The 17,889-nt window shown below is 41.5% G+C and overlaps 2 protein-coding genes and 1 pseudogene across 2 annotated transcripts in view; all 3 read right to left on the bottom strand.

Moving 5' to 3' along the window:
* Positions 1-17,889, bottom strand: part of LOC130380461 (E3 ubiquitin-protein ligase TRIM39-like) — a 106,686-nt gene that overhangs the window by 60,775 nt on the left and 28,022 nt on the right. The window lies entirely within an intron of this gene.
* On the bottom strand, positions 1,715-2,310 carry LOC130380994 (E3 ubiquitin-protein ligase TRIM39-like; annotated as a pseudogene).
* On the bottom strand, positions 2,219-17,834 carry LOC130380993 (E3 ubiquitin-protein ligase TRIM47-like). The gene is made up of 3 exons (XM_056588413.1): positions 17,769-17,834; positions 3,496-3,551; positions 2,219-3,317 (listed from the first exon to the last, which is right to left on the bottom strand). The coding sequence occupies exons 1-3, from the start codon at positions 17,832-17,834 to the stop codon at positions 2,312-2,314; spliced, it is 1,128 nt and encodes a 375-aa protein (XP_056444388.1). The 3' UTR covers positions 2,219-2,311.

Genomic DNA, 17,889 nt, shown 5'->3' with positions numbered 1-17,889 from the left:
TTTGAACTAATGCATCAGAAGTTGCACATCTGTGAAAAATGTCCTCACAAATAAAAGTCCATCGTTACAACTGCTCGAATCTGCTCCTGCAAGTCTCAGCTGTGGGTTTTTTTGCAGGTAGTTTTGCAAACTAGCAAAAATATATACGTTTATTAGCAATAACCCTATATTTTAACCAAACCTTGTACAGTAGTTTGGTTAGATGGACGCTTTGGGTTTAACCAATAGGATGGGTTGATAATGAGACTTCTGGGTCATGTGGGGGAAGGGTGAAAGGTCACGTGTGAGCGGGGGAAGGTTGAGAGGTCAAGAGTGAGCGGGAAAATGAGAGAGAGGGAAGAGACAAAGGAGGAGGGTACTTTATTCTCTGTAGAGACCGTCCGGCTAAATGATATTTAAAAATGTATTAGTTGTAACCAGGAGCGGTGCCAATGAATTATGATTGCGGGAGCTAGGGGGGGCTAGATTGTTTATAGCAGGGTCTAATGTATTTTGAAGCAACAAATAATACGACACAGAGAGGTTATCAGACCCATAGCTATGGGTCAGTAGAGGCCTACTCTACCTCCCAGGAGGTTCAGAAGGCCGTTACCATCCATCCTTATGCTTGAAGACTATACATATTTATTTTTTTGACATTTTTCGACATAAACATTTTGAATTATCGTATATATATATATATATATATATATATATATATATATATATATATATATATATATATATATATCAATACATATATATATATTAGTGCTGTCAGTAAAACGCGTTATTAACGGCGTTAACGCAAACCAAATTTAACGGCGATAATTTTTTATAATATAAATATAATATAATTTATTTGTTTTCTTTGGCTCAAAACAAAGAAGCAGTAGCCTGACTGCTATGTTCAAGGCAGTATGTTTGTATGTTTATCGTTTAATTGCACTATAGGCTTTTTTTTTATCGTCCTGTTTTAATCAGTATATGCCAATGTTGTTATCAATAAAAAAACATCTGCACAAGGCAAGCCGATTCACTTCTCCATGTTGATAAGAGCACTAAAATGAGAATAAATAATGGGACAAAGAAATCAAGTGATTTTTAGCATAGAAAAATTGCGATTTAATCGTGAGTTAACAATGACATTAATGTGATTAATCGCGATTAAATATTTTAATCGCTTTACAGCACTAATCTATATGCAGACATTTATTTATAACATAAACATATGCATCAATATTTATGGTATAAAGACTGGAATAAACCAGTCGACGGAGTGAATGGGAGTACGCCTCTGGCCAGCGGCTTTTTCAGGGATTTTATTTTGAAAGGTTTGCAGCGTTTACAGAACTAGGGCACTCCCTGGTGGTTGAGACATCGATTAGTCAATGGACAACAGGTGTGCAGCCTCAGCCGGCCCCAGAGTCCAATCAGTCGGCCAGGTGAGGATGCCTCAACCACACATCAGCATAAAACCCACAATATTGTACAGAAAATGTACCCATTCTACTTTAATTACATTTTTATTCAAATCTCAAAAGTTTAAAAACATTGTATTGTGTTGTCAAACATGATTCAAAATAATAAAGGAATATATTTGGTTAAAAAAAACGACTTGACTAACTATCGTTAAAAGTACAAAAACAATTCAAATAAAAAGACATTGAACATTATAGTGTGGTCTTAGAAGTTATAATGGGTAATATTGTTTATAGTACACAGTGTTATTGGCTTAATGTATTGGTCCTTGTTTAATGACAGTGAAAAGTATGATACAATGTACAAATGTTTGATTGACAGGTGAGATGATCAGGGGGCCAGAGTTGGTACCTTCTTCATGTAAACATGGACAGAGTAATGGATAGAGAGGCTCACTGAAGGTGCAGTCAGTAGCAGAGTAGATATGAACCCTGGCTTCCACATCATAGAAGGAGACCAGACCCTCATCGTAATCAACAAACACCCCCACCTTCTGGAGCTCAGCTCTCAGACGAAGATGGACAGGAGAGTTATCATTAAATACCATCCCATGACCACCCATCTATGCTTAATTGAATAGTCCAGTAACCTTTGTCAGGAAACAATATGATCTGACCTTTTCTGTTGATGGACTCTCTGGCATCACCAACCTGCCATACGCTCTTGTGTTTAACATGGTCTTCAAAGTAAAATCTCCTTGAGGAGAAGCTCGGCCTCAAGAGAACACATACACACTTTGTAAATCTCTTTGGGTTGTTTCTTCACTACATCTCAATGATGTAATTGTCTCCCATCCTCAGACAGGTTGAGACAGGGATGAGCTGTCTCAGGATCCAGAGTCACATCTACTTCATACTGTGGCACAGCAGTCCACTATCCTCTTACACATCTTGATCATCTCCTGGTGCAGCGTATGGTTCAGTTGATTCAGGGAATTCAAGGTCCCTACGTATGACATAAAATGGACCTGCACCGATGTCAAGTCCCTGATGTGTGGAGGATCTTTCAGGGATCTGATGGTCTGGAAGAATTGGAGATGGTCTTTAGTCTGTGAGAGCTGCTTCACCTCTGAGCTTCTATTGGTCAGATCTTCTATTTCCTGCTCCAGCTCTTTGATGAGGTCTTCAGCTTGTTTCTCTGTGGATTTCAGAATCTCTTCAACCGCTTTGTTGAGATCATCCTGGCACTCTTCAATGCAGCGCTTCAGAGCAGTGACGACCTTCACACCATTGGCTATCTCTATGTCTGTGACTGCTTTGCTGCGTTTAACTGTGTCTTTAATCTCCTGAATATATTTTTGTCTCGCCTGGATCATCTGCTGAACTGCAGCCTCTAACTTACCCAGCTGGGCCGTCTTCTCTTCATATTCCTCCTTTAGAGGTACAACAGGATGGTACTTGTGGTCTGTCTCTGTGCAGAACTGACACACACACACCTGTTCAGACTTGCAGAAGAGCTCCAGAAGTCGTTCGTGCTTCTTACACATCCTGTCTTCCAGACGGTCCATAGGCTCGACCAGCAGATGTTTCTTCAGGACTGCGACTCTCTGATGTGGCTCCAGGTGGGTTTGGCAGTACGACATAAGACACACAAGACAGGACTTCATGGCCTTCAGCTTGGTCCCAGTACAGACGTCACAGGGAACTTCTCCTGGTTCAGCACAAGGCTGCTCTTCTACTCGTACGGATGTTTTAAACTGAGCGACCAGCTCTGATAAGAGGGTATTGACTCGTGGATAGGGTCTACTTTGAAAAAGCTCGTTGCAAACAGGACATTTGTACCGGACTTGTCCATCCCAGAACTTAGTAATACAGGTTCTGCAGAAGTTGTGTCCACATGGTGTGGAAACTGGGCTGCTGAACACATCCAGACAGATGGAACATGAAAAGTTCTCTTCAGACCAGGAAGTGTTAGCAGAAGCCATTCCTAGACACAGACGACATGGTATATGTATTGAGCAGTTCAATTATTGTTTTAATTCCAAAACGGGAAGAGAGGTTTTAACTTCTCTGAAAGTTGTGCTGTTTTACTCACCTTGCTGTTGTTTCTGTCTGTCTGACTATTGTTTCAAAATGTGTATTCTTTTTCTCCTAAAAGAGAGAGCTGCTCCACGTCGGTTGGCTTTGGTTTCTATGAATGTAAAATGTCTTTTCCCGATCAAGACGTCCTCTGCTCTCCTCCCCTAACACATTGCCAACAACTACCTCCTACCCTAACACCTAGCTCCTACCCTAACACTTGGCTCCTCCCCTAACACCTGGCTCCTCCCCTAACACCTGGCCCCACCCCCACGGACGCACAGCTCACTGACATTCATGCGCTGTTCCTCAAATATGTTGATTTGTTTTCAAATATGTTTGAAAACAACAATGTAAGACAAAACCCAGACAAAGAGATGGTGCAAAGCCAGAGACATTGTGCTGATTTAATGGCAATTTGCCAGTTGAAGTGGCATTAAGAGCTATACAAATTTATTTTACTTGAATCGACTTTTCCCGAGGCTGGTATTTTCTCTACAGTCTTGGAAAAACAACCCTTTCCCTGTGTGTAACAGTGCTAATATGGTTTGTGATTTAATATTGAGTTAACGCTGGTAATTATATAAGACTAATCTGTAACATCAGAAAACAATTGCGTCATGTAACTCAGGGTAGGGTGGACGAACCAGACCAACAAGTTCACTATTCGGAGACAACACAGTCAATGCCAGCTCAGAGACAGGAAAACAAACCTACAATGTGCCGTGGCAGTAAACAATGTCACATTATCACTGGTGGTGCATTAAGGGTAGCTTTTACGTGCCAGGGACAAACATTGTGAGAATCTAAAGTGATGGACAATTAATATCGTAGTTCAGCTCTAGTTGTGATTTTAGGGTTATCAAGGTGTGATTCAGCAAAATGATGTTCCATTAATCCATTGCAGTCTTACATCATTTCCGTCCATGGATTGCCTTCTATTTCCTCCAAGCCAACTGAATAGGTGGAGTCTGCTTTCCCTCCTGGCTCCGTAGCCAAGCAGCTGACCGATCACCAAACACTCAACTTATGGTGACGGTTCAGCTGAATAAAGCTACAGAATTTTTACAGAACTAGCTTATTAGAGATCTTTCTACCTGTGTTATCTGGAGAACCATATGAAACTCATAACAACTGGACCTTGTCTTAGTCTTCCCCTGCAGCAATTAGTTTGGTTAAAAATTATGAGAAATGCTTTAGTGTCTAAAGAAACCCATCCAAAACCCATCCACCCACGACTTAATCAAGCAGAACCATTCTCAGAAATATTCCTTTTGAAACAATTGAAGGCTGTAGAGAAAAAAGGAGAGAATAAGAATCACATTTTGGACAATCGGGTCGCAGTAATAAAGTAACTTGCAGTCAAGTTATAAAGTGAAACCAAACACGCTGTTGGAGCTGTTCCAAGCCCACTCTCGGAATGTAAAAAATGCATTCTGGCTGACTTCTGGGAATGTGTAGTTTTCCTCTGAGGGGTGGGGCTTGATTGGAGATCAGGTTTTCATCGTCTCTGTGGGTTCGAGCCAGAATATTTGATTGACACCTGATAATCCAGAACTGCCAGTAACAGTTAAAACGTACAGTAGCATGCGTTTAATATAATGCAATTTGAGAGCACACGTTTTTTTAAATGTTATGCACTTAAGTCGAGATTTTTACCAGGATGAATCCACATCACATCACGACTATGTAACCAACCGCATCACTTTTCATAAAACAAACAACAAGAAAACACTTTTGGGGTACGTTGGCTGTATGATGTCATCATATAATGTATTTTATTTCACGGTTATAGACACACACACACACACACACACACACACACACACACACACACACACACAAACACACACACACACACACACACACACACACACACACACACACACACACACACACACACACACACACACACACACACACACACAACAACAACAGAAGTCACCACACTAACAAGTGGACATGACACCAAAGTCTCTCTATCTCTCTCTCTCCCGCTCTTTTTATAAATGGTTCATGAACAGTTTTAATTAACGTTGACTAAACTATTCCAGTGGGGTATTCCACGAACGGAGGTTTAACAAACACAGAGTTAACGCTGAACTCTAGGTTGATTGACCCTGTGCCAACTAAACCTGGACGCTCTGGGTACAAAAGCCTGATAATGGTCATGTTGTGAGTTATAATTTGGCTAACATAATCTTCTACATTTGTAGGTGAGAGAAGGTTCAGTAACCAGACGGAATAGTCTCAAACAACGAGTCTTGTTTTTAATGCCATTGAGTTTTTGTATATCACAATAAAAACTGTCAACAATTCAGTTTTTTTATCTTATCTCATCTCATTCGGTACAGGTAGTTCTTCCTGCAAAGTGTTTCACATTAGTACTTGTTTTCAAATGGAGTATGTACACCGGGGGTGATTCTCTAAACCAGGCGGTCAGGGGCTTGTCCAAAGCGTGTGACGTCATCACTCAGCTGGAGTTCAGCACCTTGGAGAGCGACAGCAGAAGACGTCTCCCACTCTGTCTGCTGCGGCTATCCTCGACACACCAGCAGCCGACGGCATATACACGTTGCATTAATTTAACACCTCCATGTTATTCAACGATGCAATTCTAATAATACTTAGTGTGAGAACAAGACCGCAGACGACTCTGACCTTAACGGCTGATCAAAATAAATGAAGAAAGGAAGAAAACAATATATGGATGGAGAGATAGATAGATAGACGGACAGAGTAATAGATTGAGTGATAGAAAGAATCACCGACCGACAGACTGTCCGATCTGCATACTCCGATCTGCAAACAACCTCTCCCTATGGGTCCAGGTTAAATGTGCTATTATGGTTTGTGATTTCATATTTAGTTTACACTGGTAGTTGTATAAGGTTCATCTCCAACCTCATGAAATATAGGTGTCATGTGACTCAGGGTAGGGCAGACGAACCAGACCAACAAGGTCACTATTCAGAGACATCAGTCAATTCCAGCGCAGAGACGGCAAAACAAACGTCAAATGTGCAGTGGCAGTTATCAATGTCACATTTTCACTGGTGGTGCATTATGGGAAGCTTTCAGGGGCCAGGGAAAAACTGTGTGAAAGAGTCTAAAGGGACGGAAAATTTATATCGTAGATGAGTTCTAGTTGTGATTTTAGGATTATCAAGGTGGGATTTGGCTAAATGATGTTCCATTAATCCATTACAGTCTTACATCATTTCAGTCCATGGATTTCCTTCTACTCCTTCAAGCCAACTGAATAGGCGGAGTGTGCTTTCCCTCCTGGCTCCGTAGCCAAGCAGGTGACCAATCACTGAGTATCATAGAACTAGCTTATTAAAGACCTTTCTACCTGTGTTATCTGGAGAGCCATATGAAACTTATGACAACAATAACTGGACCTTGTCTTTGTTACTCTTTCACTGCTGCCAGTAGTTTAGTTAAAAATTTCTGGAAATGCTTTAGTGTCTAAAGAAAACCTTCCAAAACTCATCCACCCACGACTTAATCAAGCTGAATAATTATTTTTTATTTTCTAAACAAATTAAGGCTGTCGAGAAAAAAGGAGACAAAGAATCACATTTAGGACAATACAGTTGCAGTAATAAAGTAACTTGCAGTCAGGTTATGAAGTGAAACCAAACACGCTGTTGAAGATGGCCCACTCTCGGAATGTAAAAAATGCATTCTGGCTGACTTCAGGGAAACCGTGGTTTCCCTCTGAGGGGCGGGGCTTGATTGCAGATCAGGTTTTCACTGTCTCTGGGGTGGAGCCAGAACATTCGATTGACGTTACCTGATAACCCGAAACTACCAGTATCAGTTAATGCGTGCAGTAGTATGTGTTAAGTAGAGTGTAATTTGAGGGCATATTTACATACTTTTTAAAAATGTTAGGCATTTTAATTGAGATATGGACCAGGATGAATCAACAACACTACTATGTAACCCACTACCTCACCTTTCATCAAACAAACAACAAAAAACAAGGGAATACTTTTTGTGTTTGGTGGCTAGGATTTCATCATATAAGGTTCTTTATTTTCCTGTTATACACGCAAACACAGGACACGCACACACACAAACAGGTATGTTAGATATGTTAAAGAAAACACAAAAGTGGTCAGACAAGGAAGGATCAGTCACAGAGAGATCAGAAACATTGAGGCCCTTTGTGATAACCAGGTCTAGAGTGTGCCCCTTACAATGAGTAGCCTCTTTCACATGTTGAGACAGTTCAAATGTGTCCAAAATGGCAAAAAGTTTTTTTGCTGATTAGGCGCTGATGCGACACACCTGTCCTGGGCTTATTGAACCAGGACTGTTGAGGGGCTCAGGGGACCCGGTTGGTTGGTTTGTTTAGACTCCTCGTCCAAAGGATCAACAATGTCCTCCCTGAGCAGCCCAGACCTGGGCCTTCATCTCACTGGACGCTCTGGGTACAAACGCCTGATAATGGTCATGTTGTGAGTTATAATTTGGCTAACATGGGGCCTGTTGTGAGTTATATTTTGGCTAACATGATCTTCTATATTTGTAGGTGAGAGAAGGTTAAGTAACCAGACAGAATAGTCTCAAACAACGAGTCTTGTTTTTAATGCCATTGAGATTTTGTCTATCACAAAAAAAACTGTCAACAATTCAGTTTTTCTTTAATCTTATCTCATCTCATTCGGTGCTGGTAGTTCTTCCTGCAAAGTGTTTCACATTAGTACTTGTTTTCAAATGGAGTATGTACACCGGGGGTGATTCTCTAAACCACGCGGTCAGTAGCTTGTCCAAAGCGTGTGACGTCATCACTCATCTGGAGTTCAGCACCTTGGAGAGCGACAGCAGAAGACGTCTCCCACTCTGTCTGCTGCGGCTATCCTCGACACACCAGCAACCAACGCCATCTACACGTTCCATTAATTTAACACCTTCATGATATTCAACAATGCAATTCTAATAATACTGGGTGTGAGAACGAGACCGCAGACGACTCTTACCTGAACGGCAGATCAAAATAAATGAAGAAAGGAAGAAAGCAATATATGGATGGAGAGATAGATAGATAGACGGACAGAGTAATAGATAGTGATTGAAAGAATCACCGACCGACAGACCGTCCGATCTACAGACTTCATAAATACAACCTGTCCCTTTGGTTCCAGGTTAAATGTGCTATTATGGTTTGTGATTTCATATTTAGTTTACACTGGTAGTTGTTTAAGGTTCATCTCTAACTTCATGAAACATATGTGTTATGTGACTCAGGGTAGGGCAGACGAACCAGAACAACAAGTTTACTATTCAGAGACATCAGCCAATTCCAGCGCAGAGACAGCAAAACAAACGTCAAATGTGCTGCGGCAGTTAACAATGTCACATTTTCACTGGTGGTGCATTATGGGTAGCTTTCACGGGCCAGGGACAAACAGTGTGAGAAGCTAAAGTGATGGAAAATTGATATCGTAGATAAGTTCTAGTTGTGATTTTAGGGTTACCAAGGTGTGATTTGGCTAGATGATGTTCCATTAATCCATTACAGTCTTACATCATTTCAGTCCATGGATTTCCTTCTATTCCCTTCAAGCCAGCTGAATGGGCAGAGTGTGCTTTCCCTCCTGGCTCCGTAGCCAAGCAGGTGACCAATCACTGAATATCATAGAACTAGCTTATTAAAGACCTTTCTACCTGTGTTATCTGGAGAGCCATATGAAACTTATGACAACAATAAGTGGACCTTGTCTTTGTTACTCTTTCACTGCTGCCAGTAGTTTAGTTCAAAATTTCTGGAAATGCTTTAATGTCTAAAGAAAACCTTCCAAAACTCATCCACCCACGACTTAATCAAGCTGAATAATTATTTTTTCTTTTCTAAACTGTATTGTCCACATTTAGGACAATACAGTTGCAGTAATAAAGTAACTTGCAGTCAGGTTATGAAGTGAAACCAAACACGCTGTTGAAGATGGCCCACTCTCGGAATGTAAAAAATGCATTCTGGCTGACTTCAGGGAAACCGTAGATTCCCTCTGAGGAGCGGGGCTTGATTGCAGATCAGGTTTTCACTGTCTCTGGGGTGGAGCCAGAACATTTGATTGACGTTACCTGATAACCCGAAACTACCAGTATCAGTTAATGCGTGCAGTAGTATGTGTTAAGTAGAGTGTAATTTGAGGGCATATTTACATACTTTTTAAAAATGTTAGGCATTTTAATTGAGATATGGACCAGGATGAATCAACAACACTACTATGTAACCCACTACCTCACCTTTCATCAAACAAACAAACAACAAAAAACAAGGGAATACTTTTTGTGTTTGGTGGCTAGGATTTCATCATATAAGGTTCTTTATTTTCCTGTTATACACGCAAACACAGGACACGCACACACACAAACAGGTATGTTAGATATGTTAAAGAAAACAACAAAAGTGGTCAGACAAGGAAGGATCAGTCACAGAGAGATCAGAAACATTGAGGCCCTTTGTGATAACCAGGTCTAGAGTGTGCCCCTTACAATGAGTAGCCTCTTTCACATGTTGAGACAGTTCAAATGTGTCCAAAATGGCAAAAAGTTTTTTTGCTGATTAGGCGCTGATGCGACACACCTGTCCTGGGCTTATTGAACCAGGACTGTTGAGGGGCTCAGGGGACCCGGTTTGTTGGTTTGTTTAGACTCCTCGTCCAAAGGATCCCCAATGTCCTCCCTGAGCAGCCCAGACCTGGGCCTTCATCTCACTGGACGCTCTGGGTACAAACGCCTGATAATGGTCATGTTGTGAGTTATAATTTGGCTAACATGGGGCCTGTTGTGAGTTATATTTTGGCTAACATGATCTTCTATATTTGTAGGTGAGAGAAGGTTAAGTAACCAGACAGAATAGTCTCAAACAACGAGTCTTGTTTTTAATGCCATTGAGATTTTGTCTATCACAAAAAAAACGGTCAACAATTCAGTTTTTCTTTAATCTTATCTCATCTCATTCGGTGCAGGTAGTTCTTCCTGCAAAGTGTTTCACATTAGTACTTGTTTTCAAATGGAGCATGTACACCGGGGGTGATTCTCTAAACCAGGCGGTCAGGGGCTTGTCCAAAGCGTGTGACGTCATCACTCAGCTGGAGTTCAGCACCTTGGAGAGCGACAGCAGAAGACGTCTCCCACTCTGTCTGCTGCGGCTATCCTCGACACACCAGCAGCCGACGGCATATACACGTTGCATTAATTTAACACCTCCATGTTATTCAACGATGCAATTCTAATAATACTTAGTGTGAGAACAAGACCGCAGACGACTCTGACCTTAACGGCTGATCAAAATAAATGAAGAAAGGAAGAAAACAATATATGGATGGAGAGATAGATAGATAGACGGACAGAGTAATAGATTGAGTGATAGAAAGAATCACCGACCGACAGACTGTCCGATCTGCATACTTCATAAAAACAACCTCTCCCTATGGGTCCAGGTTAAATGTGCTATTATGGTTTGTGATTTCATATTTAGTTTACACTGGTAGTTGTATAAGGTTCATCTCTAACCTCATGAAATATATGTGTCATGTGACTCAGGGTAGGGCAGACGAACCAGACCAACAAGGTCACTATTCAGAGACATCAGTCAATTCCAGCGCAGAGACGGCAAAACAAACGTCAAATGTGCTGTGGCAGTTATCAATGTCACATTTTCACTGGTGGTGCATTATGGGAAGCTTTCAGGGGCCAGGGAAAAACTGTGTGAGAGTCTAAAGGGACGGAAAATTGATATCGTAGATGAGTTCTAGTTGTGATTTTAGGATTATCAAGGTGGGATTTGGCTAAATGATGTTCCATTAATCCATTACAGTCTTACATCATTTCAGTCCATGGATTTCCTTCTACTCCTTCAAGCCAACTGAATAGGCGGAGTGTGCTTTCCCTCCTGGCTCCGTAGCCAAGCAGGTGACCAATCACTGAGTATCATAGAACTAGCTTATTAAAGACCTTTCTACCTGTGTTATCTGGAGAGCCATATGAAACTTATGACAACAATAACTGGACCTTGTCTTTGTTACTCTTTCACTGCTGCCAGTAGTTTAGTTAAACATTTCTGGAAATGCTTTAGTGTCTAAAGAAAACCTTCCAAAACTCATCCACCCACGACTTAATCAAGCTGAATAATTATTTTTTATTTTCTAAACAAATTAAGGCTGTCGAGAAAAAAGGAGACAAAGAATCACATTTAGGACAATACAGTTGCAGTAATAAAGTAACTTGCAGTCAGGTTATGAAGTGAAACCAAACACACTGTTGAAGATGGCCCACTCTCGGAATGTAAAAAATGCATTCTGGCTGACTTCAGGGAAACCGTGGTTTCCCTCTGAGGGGCGGGGCTTGATTGCAGATCAGGTTTTCACTGTCTCTGGGGTGGAGCCAGAACATTCGATTGACGTTACCTGATAACCCGAAACTACCAGTATCAGTTAATGCATGCAGTAGTATGTGTTAAGTAGAGTGTAATTTGAGGGCATATTTACATACTTTTTAAAAATGTTAGGCATTTTAATTGAGATATGGACCAGGATGAATCAACAACACTACTATGTAACCCACTACCTCACCTTTCATCAAACAAACAACAAAAAACAAGGGAATACTTTTTGTGTTTGGTGGCTAGGATTTCATCATGTAAGGTTCTTTATTTTCCTGTTATACACGCAAACACAGGACACGCACACACACAAACAGGTATGTTAGATATGTTAAAGAAAACACAAAAGTGGTCAGACAAGGAAGGATCAGTCACAGAGAGATCAGAAACATTGAGGCCCTTTGTGATAACCAGGTCTAGAGTGTGCCCCTTACAATGAGTAGCCTCTTTCACATGTTGAGACAGTTCAAATGTGTCCAAAATGGCAATAAGTTTTTTTGCTGATTAGGCGCTGATGCGACACACCTGTCCTGGGCTTATTGAACCAGGACTGTTGAGGGGCTCAGGGGACCCGGTTTGTTGGTTTGTTTAGACTCCTCGTCCAAAGGATCCCCAATGTCCTCCCTGAGCAGCCCAGACCTGGGCCTTCATCTCACTGGACGCTCTGGGTACAAACGCCTGATAATGGTCATGTTGTGAGTTATAATTTGGCTAACATGGGGCCTGTTGTGAGTTATATTTTGGCTAACATGATCTTCTATATTTGTAGGTGAGAGAAGGTTAAGTAACCAGACAGAATAGTCTCAAACAACGAGTCTTGTTTTTAATGCCATTGAGATTTTGTCTATCACAAAAAAAACGGTCAACAATTCAGTTTTTCTTTAATCTTATCTCATCTCATTCGGTGCAGGTAGTTCTTCCTGCAAAGTGTTTCACATTAGTACTTGTTTTCAAATGGAGTATGTACACCGGGGGTGATTCTCTAAACCAGGCGGTCAGGGGCTTGTCCAAAGCGTGTGACGTCATCACTCAGCTGGAGTTCAGCACCTTGGAGAGCGACAGCAGAAGACGTCTCCCACTCTGTCTGCTGCGGCTATCCTCGACACACCAGCAACCGACGGCATATACACGTTGCATTAATTTAACACCTCCATGTCATTCAACGATGCAATTCTAATAATACTTAGTGTGAGAACAAGACCGCAGACGACTCTGACCTTAACGGCTGATCAAAATAAATGAAGAAAGGAAGAAAACAATATATGGATGGAGAGATAGATAGATAGACGGACAGAGTAATAGATTGAGTGATAGAAAGAATCACCGACCGACAGACTGTCCGATCTGCATACTTCATAAAAACAACCTCTCCCTATGGGTCCAGGTTAAATGTGCTATTATGGTTTGTGATTTCATATTTAGTTTACACTGGTAGTTGTATAAGGTTCATCTCTAACTTCATGAAATATAGGTGTCATGTGACTCAGGGTAGGGCAGACGAACCAGACCAACAAGGTCACTATTCAGAGACATCAGTCAATTCCAGCGCAGAGACGGCAAAACAAACGTCAAATGTGCTGTGGCAGTTATCAATGTCACATTTTCACTGGTGGTGCATTATGGGAAGCTTTCAGGGGCCAGGGAAAAACTGTGTGAGAGTCTAAAGGGACGGAAAATTTATATCGTAGATGAGTTCTAGTTGTGATTTTAGGATTATCAAGGTGGGATTTGGCTAAATGATGTTCCATTAATCCATTACAGTCTTACATCATTTCAGTCCATGGATTTCCTTCTACTCCTTCAAGCCAACTGAATAGGCGGAGTGTGCTTTCCCTCCTGGCTCCGTAGCCAAGCAGGTGACCAATCACTGAGTATCATAGAACTAGCTTATTAAAGACCTTTCTACCTGTGTTATCTGGAGAGCCATATGAAACTTATGACAACAATAACTGGACCTTGTCTTTGTTACTCTTTCACTGCTGCCAGTAGTTTAGTTAAAAATTTCTGGAAATGCTTTAGTGTCTAAAGAAAACCTTCCAAAACTCATCCACCCACGACTTAATCAAGCTGAATAATTATTTTTCTTTTCTAAACAAATTAAGGCTGTAGAGAAAAAAGGAGACAAAGAATCACATTTAGGACAATACAGTTGCAGTAATAAAGTAACTTGCAGTCAGGTTATGAAGTGAAACCAAACACGCTGTTGAAGATGGCCCACTCTCGGAATGTAAAAAATGCATTCTGGCTGACTTCAGGGAAACCGTGGTTTCCCTCTGAGGGGCGGGGCTTGATTGCAGATCAGGTTTTCACTGTCTCTGGGGTGGAGCCAGAACATTCGATTGACGTTACCTGATAACCCGAAACTACCAGTATCAGTTAATGCATGCAGTAGTATGTGTTAAGTAGAGTGTAATTTGAGGGCATATTTACATACTTTTTAAAAATGTTAGGCATTTTAATTGAGATATGGACCAGGATGAATCAACAACACTACTATGTAACCCACTACCTCACCTTTCATCAAACAAACAACAAAAAACAAGGGAATACTTTTTGTGTTTGGTGGCTAGGATTTCATCATATAAGGTTCTTTATTTTCCTGTTATACACGCAAACACAGGACACGCACACACACAAACAGGTATGTTAGATATGTTAAAGAAAACACAAAAGTGGTCAGACAAGGAAGGATCAGTCACAGAGAGATCAGAAACATTGAGGCCCTTTGTGATAACCAGGTCTAGAGTGTGCCCCTTACAATGAGTAGCCTCTTTCACATGTTGAGACAGTTCAAATGTGTCCAAAATGGCAAAAAGTTTTTTTGCTGATTAGGCGCTGATGCGACACACCTGTCCTGGGCTTATTGAACCAGGACTGTTGAGGGGCTCAGGGGACCCGGTTGGTTGGTTTGTTTAGACTCCTCGTCCGAAGGATCCCCAATGTCCTCCCTGAGCAGCCCAGACCTGGGCCTTCATCTCACTGGACGCTCTGGGTACAAACGCCTGATAATGGTCATGTTGTGAGTTATAATTTGGCTAACATGGGGCCTGTTGTGAGTTATATTTTGGCTAACATGATCTTCTATATTTGTAGGTGAGAGAAGGTTAAGTAACCAGACAGAATAGTCTCAAACAACGAGTCTTGTTTTTAATGCCATTGAGATTTTGTCTATCACAAAAAAAACTGTCAACAATTCCGTTTTTCTTTAATCTTATCTCATCTCATTCGGTGCTGGTAGTTCTTCCTGCAAAGTGTTTCACATTAGTACTTGTTTTCAGATGGAGTACGTACACCGGGGGTGATTCTCTAAACCACGCGGTCAGTAGCTTGTCCAAAGCGTGTGACGTCATCACTCATCTGGAGTTCAGCACCTTGGAGAGCAACAGCGGAAGACGTCTCCCACTCTGTCTGCTGCGGCTATCCTCGACACACCAGCAACCAACGCCATCTACACGTTCCATTAATTTAACACCTTCATGATATTCAACAATGCAATTCTAATAATACTGGGTGTGAGAACGAGACCGCAGACGACTCTTACCTGAACGGCAGATCAACATAAATGAAGAAAGGAAGAAAGCAATATATGGATGGAGAGATAGATAGATAGACGGACAGAGTAATAGATAGTGATTGAAAGAATCACCGACCGACAGTCCGATCTACAGACTTCAAAAATACAACCTGTCCCTTTGGTTCCAGGTTAAATGTGCTATTATGGTTTGTGATTTCATATTTAGTTTACACTGGTAGTTGTTTAAGGTTCATCTCTAACTTCATGAAACATATGTGTTATGTGACTCAGGGTAGGGCAGACGAACCAGAACAACAAGTTTACTATTCAGAGACATCAGCCAATTCCAGCGCAGAGACAGCAAAACAAACGTCAAATGTGCTGCGGCAGTTAACAATGTCACATTTTCACTGGTGGTGCATTATGGGTAGCTTTCACGGGCCAGGGACAAACAGTGTGAGAAGCTAAAGTGATGGAAAATTGATATCGTAGATAAGTTCTAGTTGTGATTTTAGGGTTACCAAGGTGTGATTTGGCTAGATGATGTTCCATTAATCCATTACAGTCTTACATCATTTCAGTCCATGGATTTCCTTCTATTCCCTTCAAGCCAGCTGAATGGGCAGAGTGTGCTTTCCCTCCTGGCTCCGTAGCCAAGCAGGTGACCAATCACTGAATATCATAGAACTAGCTTATTAAAGACCTTTCTACCTGTGTTATCTGGAGAGCCATATGAAACTTATGACAACAATAACTGGACCTTGTCTTTGTTACTCTTTCACTGCTGCCAGTAGTTTAGTTAAAAATTTCTGGAAATGCTTTAGTGTCTAAAGAAAACCTTCCAAAACTCATCCACCCACGACTTAATCAAGCTGAATAATTATTTTTTATTTTCTAAACAAATTAAGGCTGTCGAGAAAAAAGGAGACAAAGAATCACATTTAGGACAATACAGTTGCAGTAATAAAGTAACTTGCAGTCAGGTTATGAAGTGAAACCAAACACGCTGTTGAAGATGGCCCACTCTCGGAATGTAAAAAATGCATTCTGGCTGACTTCAGGGAAACGGTAGATTCCCTCTGAGGGGCGGGGCTTGATTGCAGATCAGGTTTTCACTGTCTCTGGGGTGGAGCCAGAACATTCGATTGACGTTACCTGATAACCCGAAACTGCCAGTATCAGTTAATGCGTGCAGTAGTATGTGTTTAGTAGAGGGTCAACATACTTTTTAAAATGTTAGGCATTTTAATTGAGATATGGACCAGGATGAATCAACAACACTACTATGTAACCCACTACATCACCTTTCATCAAACAAAATACAAAAAGCAAGGGAATACTTTTTGTGTTTGGTGGCTAGGATTTCATCATATAAGGTTCTTTATTTTCCTGTTATACACGCAAACACAGGACACGCACACACACAAACAGGGGTCACCATACCTCAGTATGAAACCAATGTCAGTCAGTCAGTCAGTCAGTCAGTCAGTCAGTCAGTCAGTCAGTCAGTCAGTCAGTCAGTCAGTCAGTCAGTCAGTCAGTCAGTCAGTCTCTCTCTCTCTCTCTCTCTCTCTCTCTCTCTCTCTCTCTCTCTCTCTCTCTCTCTCTCTCTCTCTCTCTCTCTCTCTCTCTCTCTCTCTCTCTCTCTCTCTCTCTCCCTCTCCCTCTCTCCCTCTTCGTCATGGTAAACGTAATAGTCTTTAATGACCAGGGGTGAGAGCAAGAAATATAGAGACAGAGAGAGGGAGAGATGAATCAAACCAGATAAATCATTGACATGCATGATGTATGATGACATCTATTGATTTGTATGGAGCACCTGGAACAAAAATTGAACAACAATTTCCCCCCGGGGATCAATAAAGTGTTTCTGATTCTGATTCTGAAGACCTTTAAGGCTAGTAGCTAAGCTAGTATTTAATCCCTCTAAATCCTAAACCCTTAGTGGACGTTATCATGCTTCAGACGAGACAACATTTAACACAAATGAGAGTTCGATTTTCTTTGAGCATGCAAGAAAGGCCAAGTCTGCTGGCGGTTTGCTGCGCTGCACATGCTACTTATATTTGAGTTTGTTTTTCATTTGAATAAACGTTGACTCAACAATTCTAGGAATCCTTTGGGTGATTTGAATCGCTAGTTCCTGGTGGAGCTTGGCAGTTGGTGCCGCACTCTCAGGGAACCACAGAATGGCCCGTAGTTCACGGAAGGATCTGAATTCATAAATTCAGGACTTTTAATCGATAACTCAACATCTTTTGTACGCCATCTATAAATCGGTTTGCATTATTTCTATTCGCTGTCTCCCTCTCTAGGTGAAACACCTGCTGGTTCAGGCATCACCTCTGACTGGCTGATAGGGTGACCCGTTCACCTGCTGGTTCAGGCACCACCTCTGATTAGCTGATAGGGGGACCCGGTCCCCTGCTGGTTCAGGCATCACCTCTGATTGGCTGATAGGGTGACCCGGTCCCCTGCTGATTAGGCTCTGATGT

The sequence above is a fragment of the Gadus chalcogrammus genome, chromosome 4 (assembly GCF_026213295.1).
Source record: "Gadus chalcogrammus isolate NIFS_2021 chromosome 4, NIFS_Gcha_1.0, whole genome shotgun sequence".
In the NCBI taxonomy this organism is placed as follows: domain Eukaryota; kingdom Metazoa; phylum Chordata; class Actinopteri; order Gadiformes; family Gadidae; genus Gadus; species Gadus chalcogrammus.
This window is presented reverse-complemented; position numbering and strand designations above follow the sequence as displayed.

Excerpts from the sequence above, each read along its gene's own strand:
- LOC130380993 (XM_056588413.1), bottom strand. The coding sequence starts at position 17,834 with ATGCCTGAACCAGCAGGGGACCGGGTCCCCCTATCAGCTAATCAGAGG. Across the intron at positions 3,552-17,768 it reads GGTGGTGCCTGAACCAGCAG|GAGAAAAAGAATACACATTT; the intron begins GTGAACGGGTCA and ends TCTCTCTTTTAG. Across the intron at positions 3,318-3,495 it reads CAGACAGAAACAACAGCAAG|CAGCCCAGTTTCCACACCAT; the intron begins GTGAGTAAAACA and ends GGATGTGTTCAG.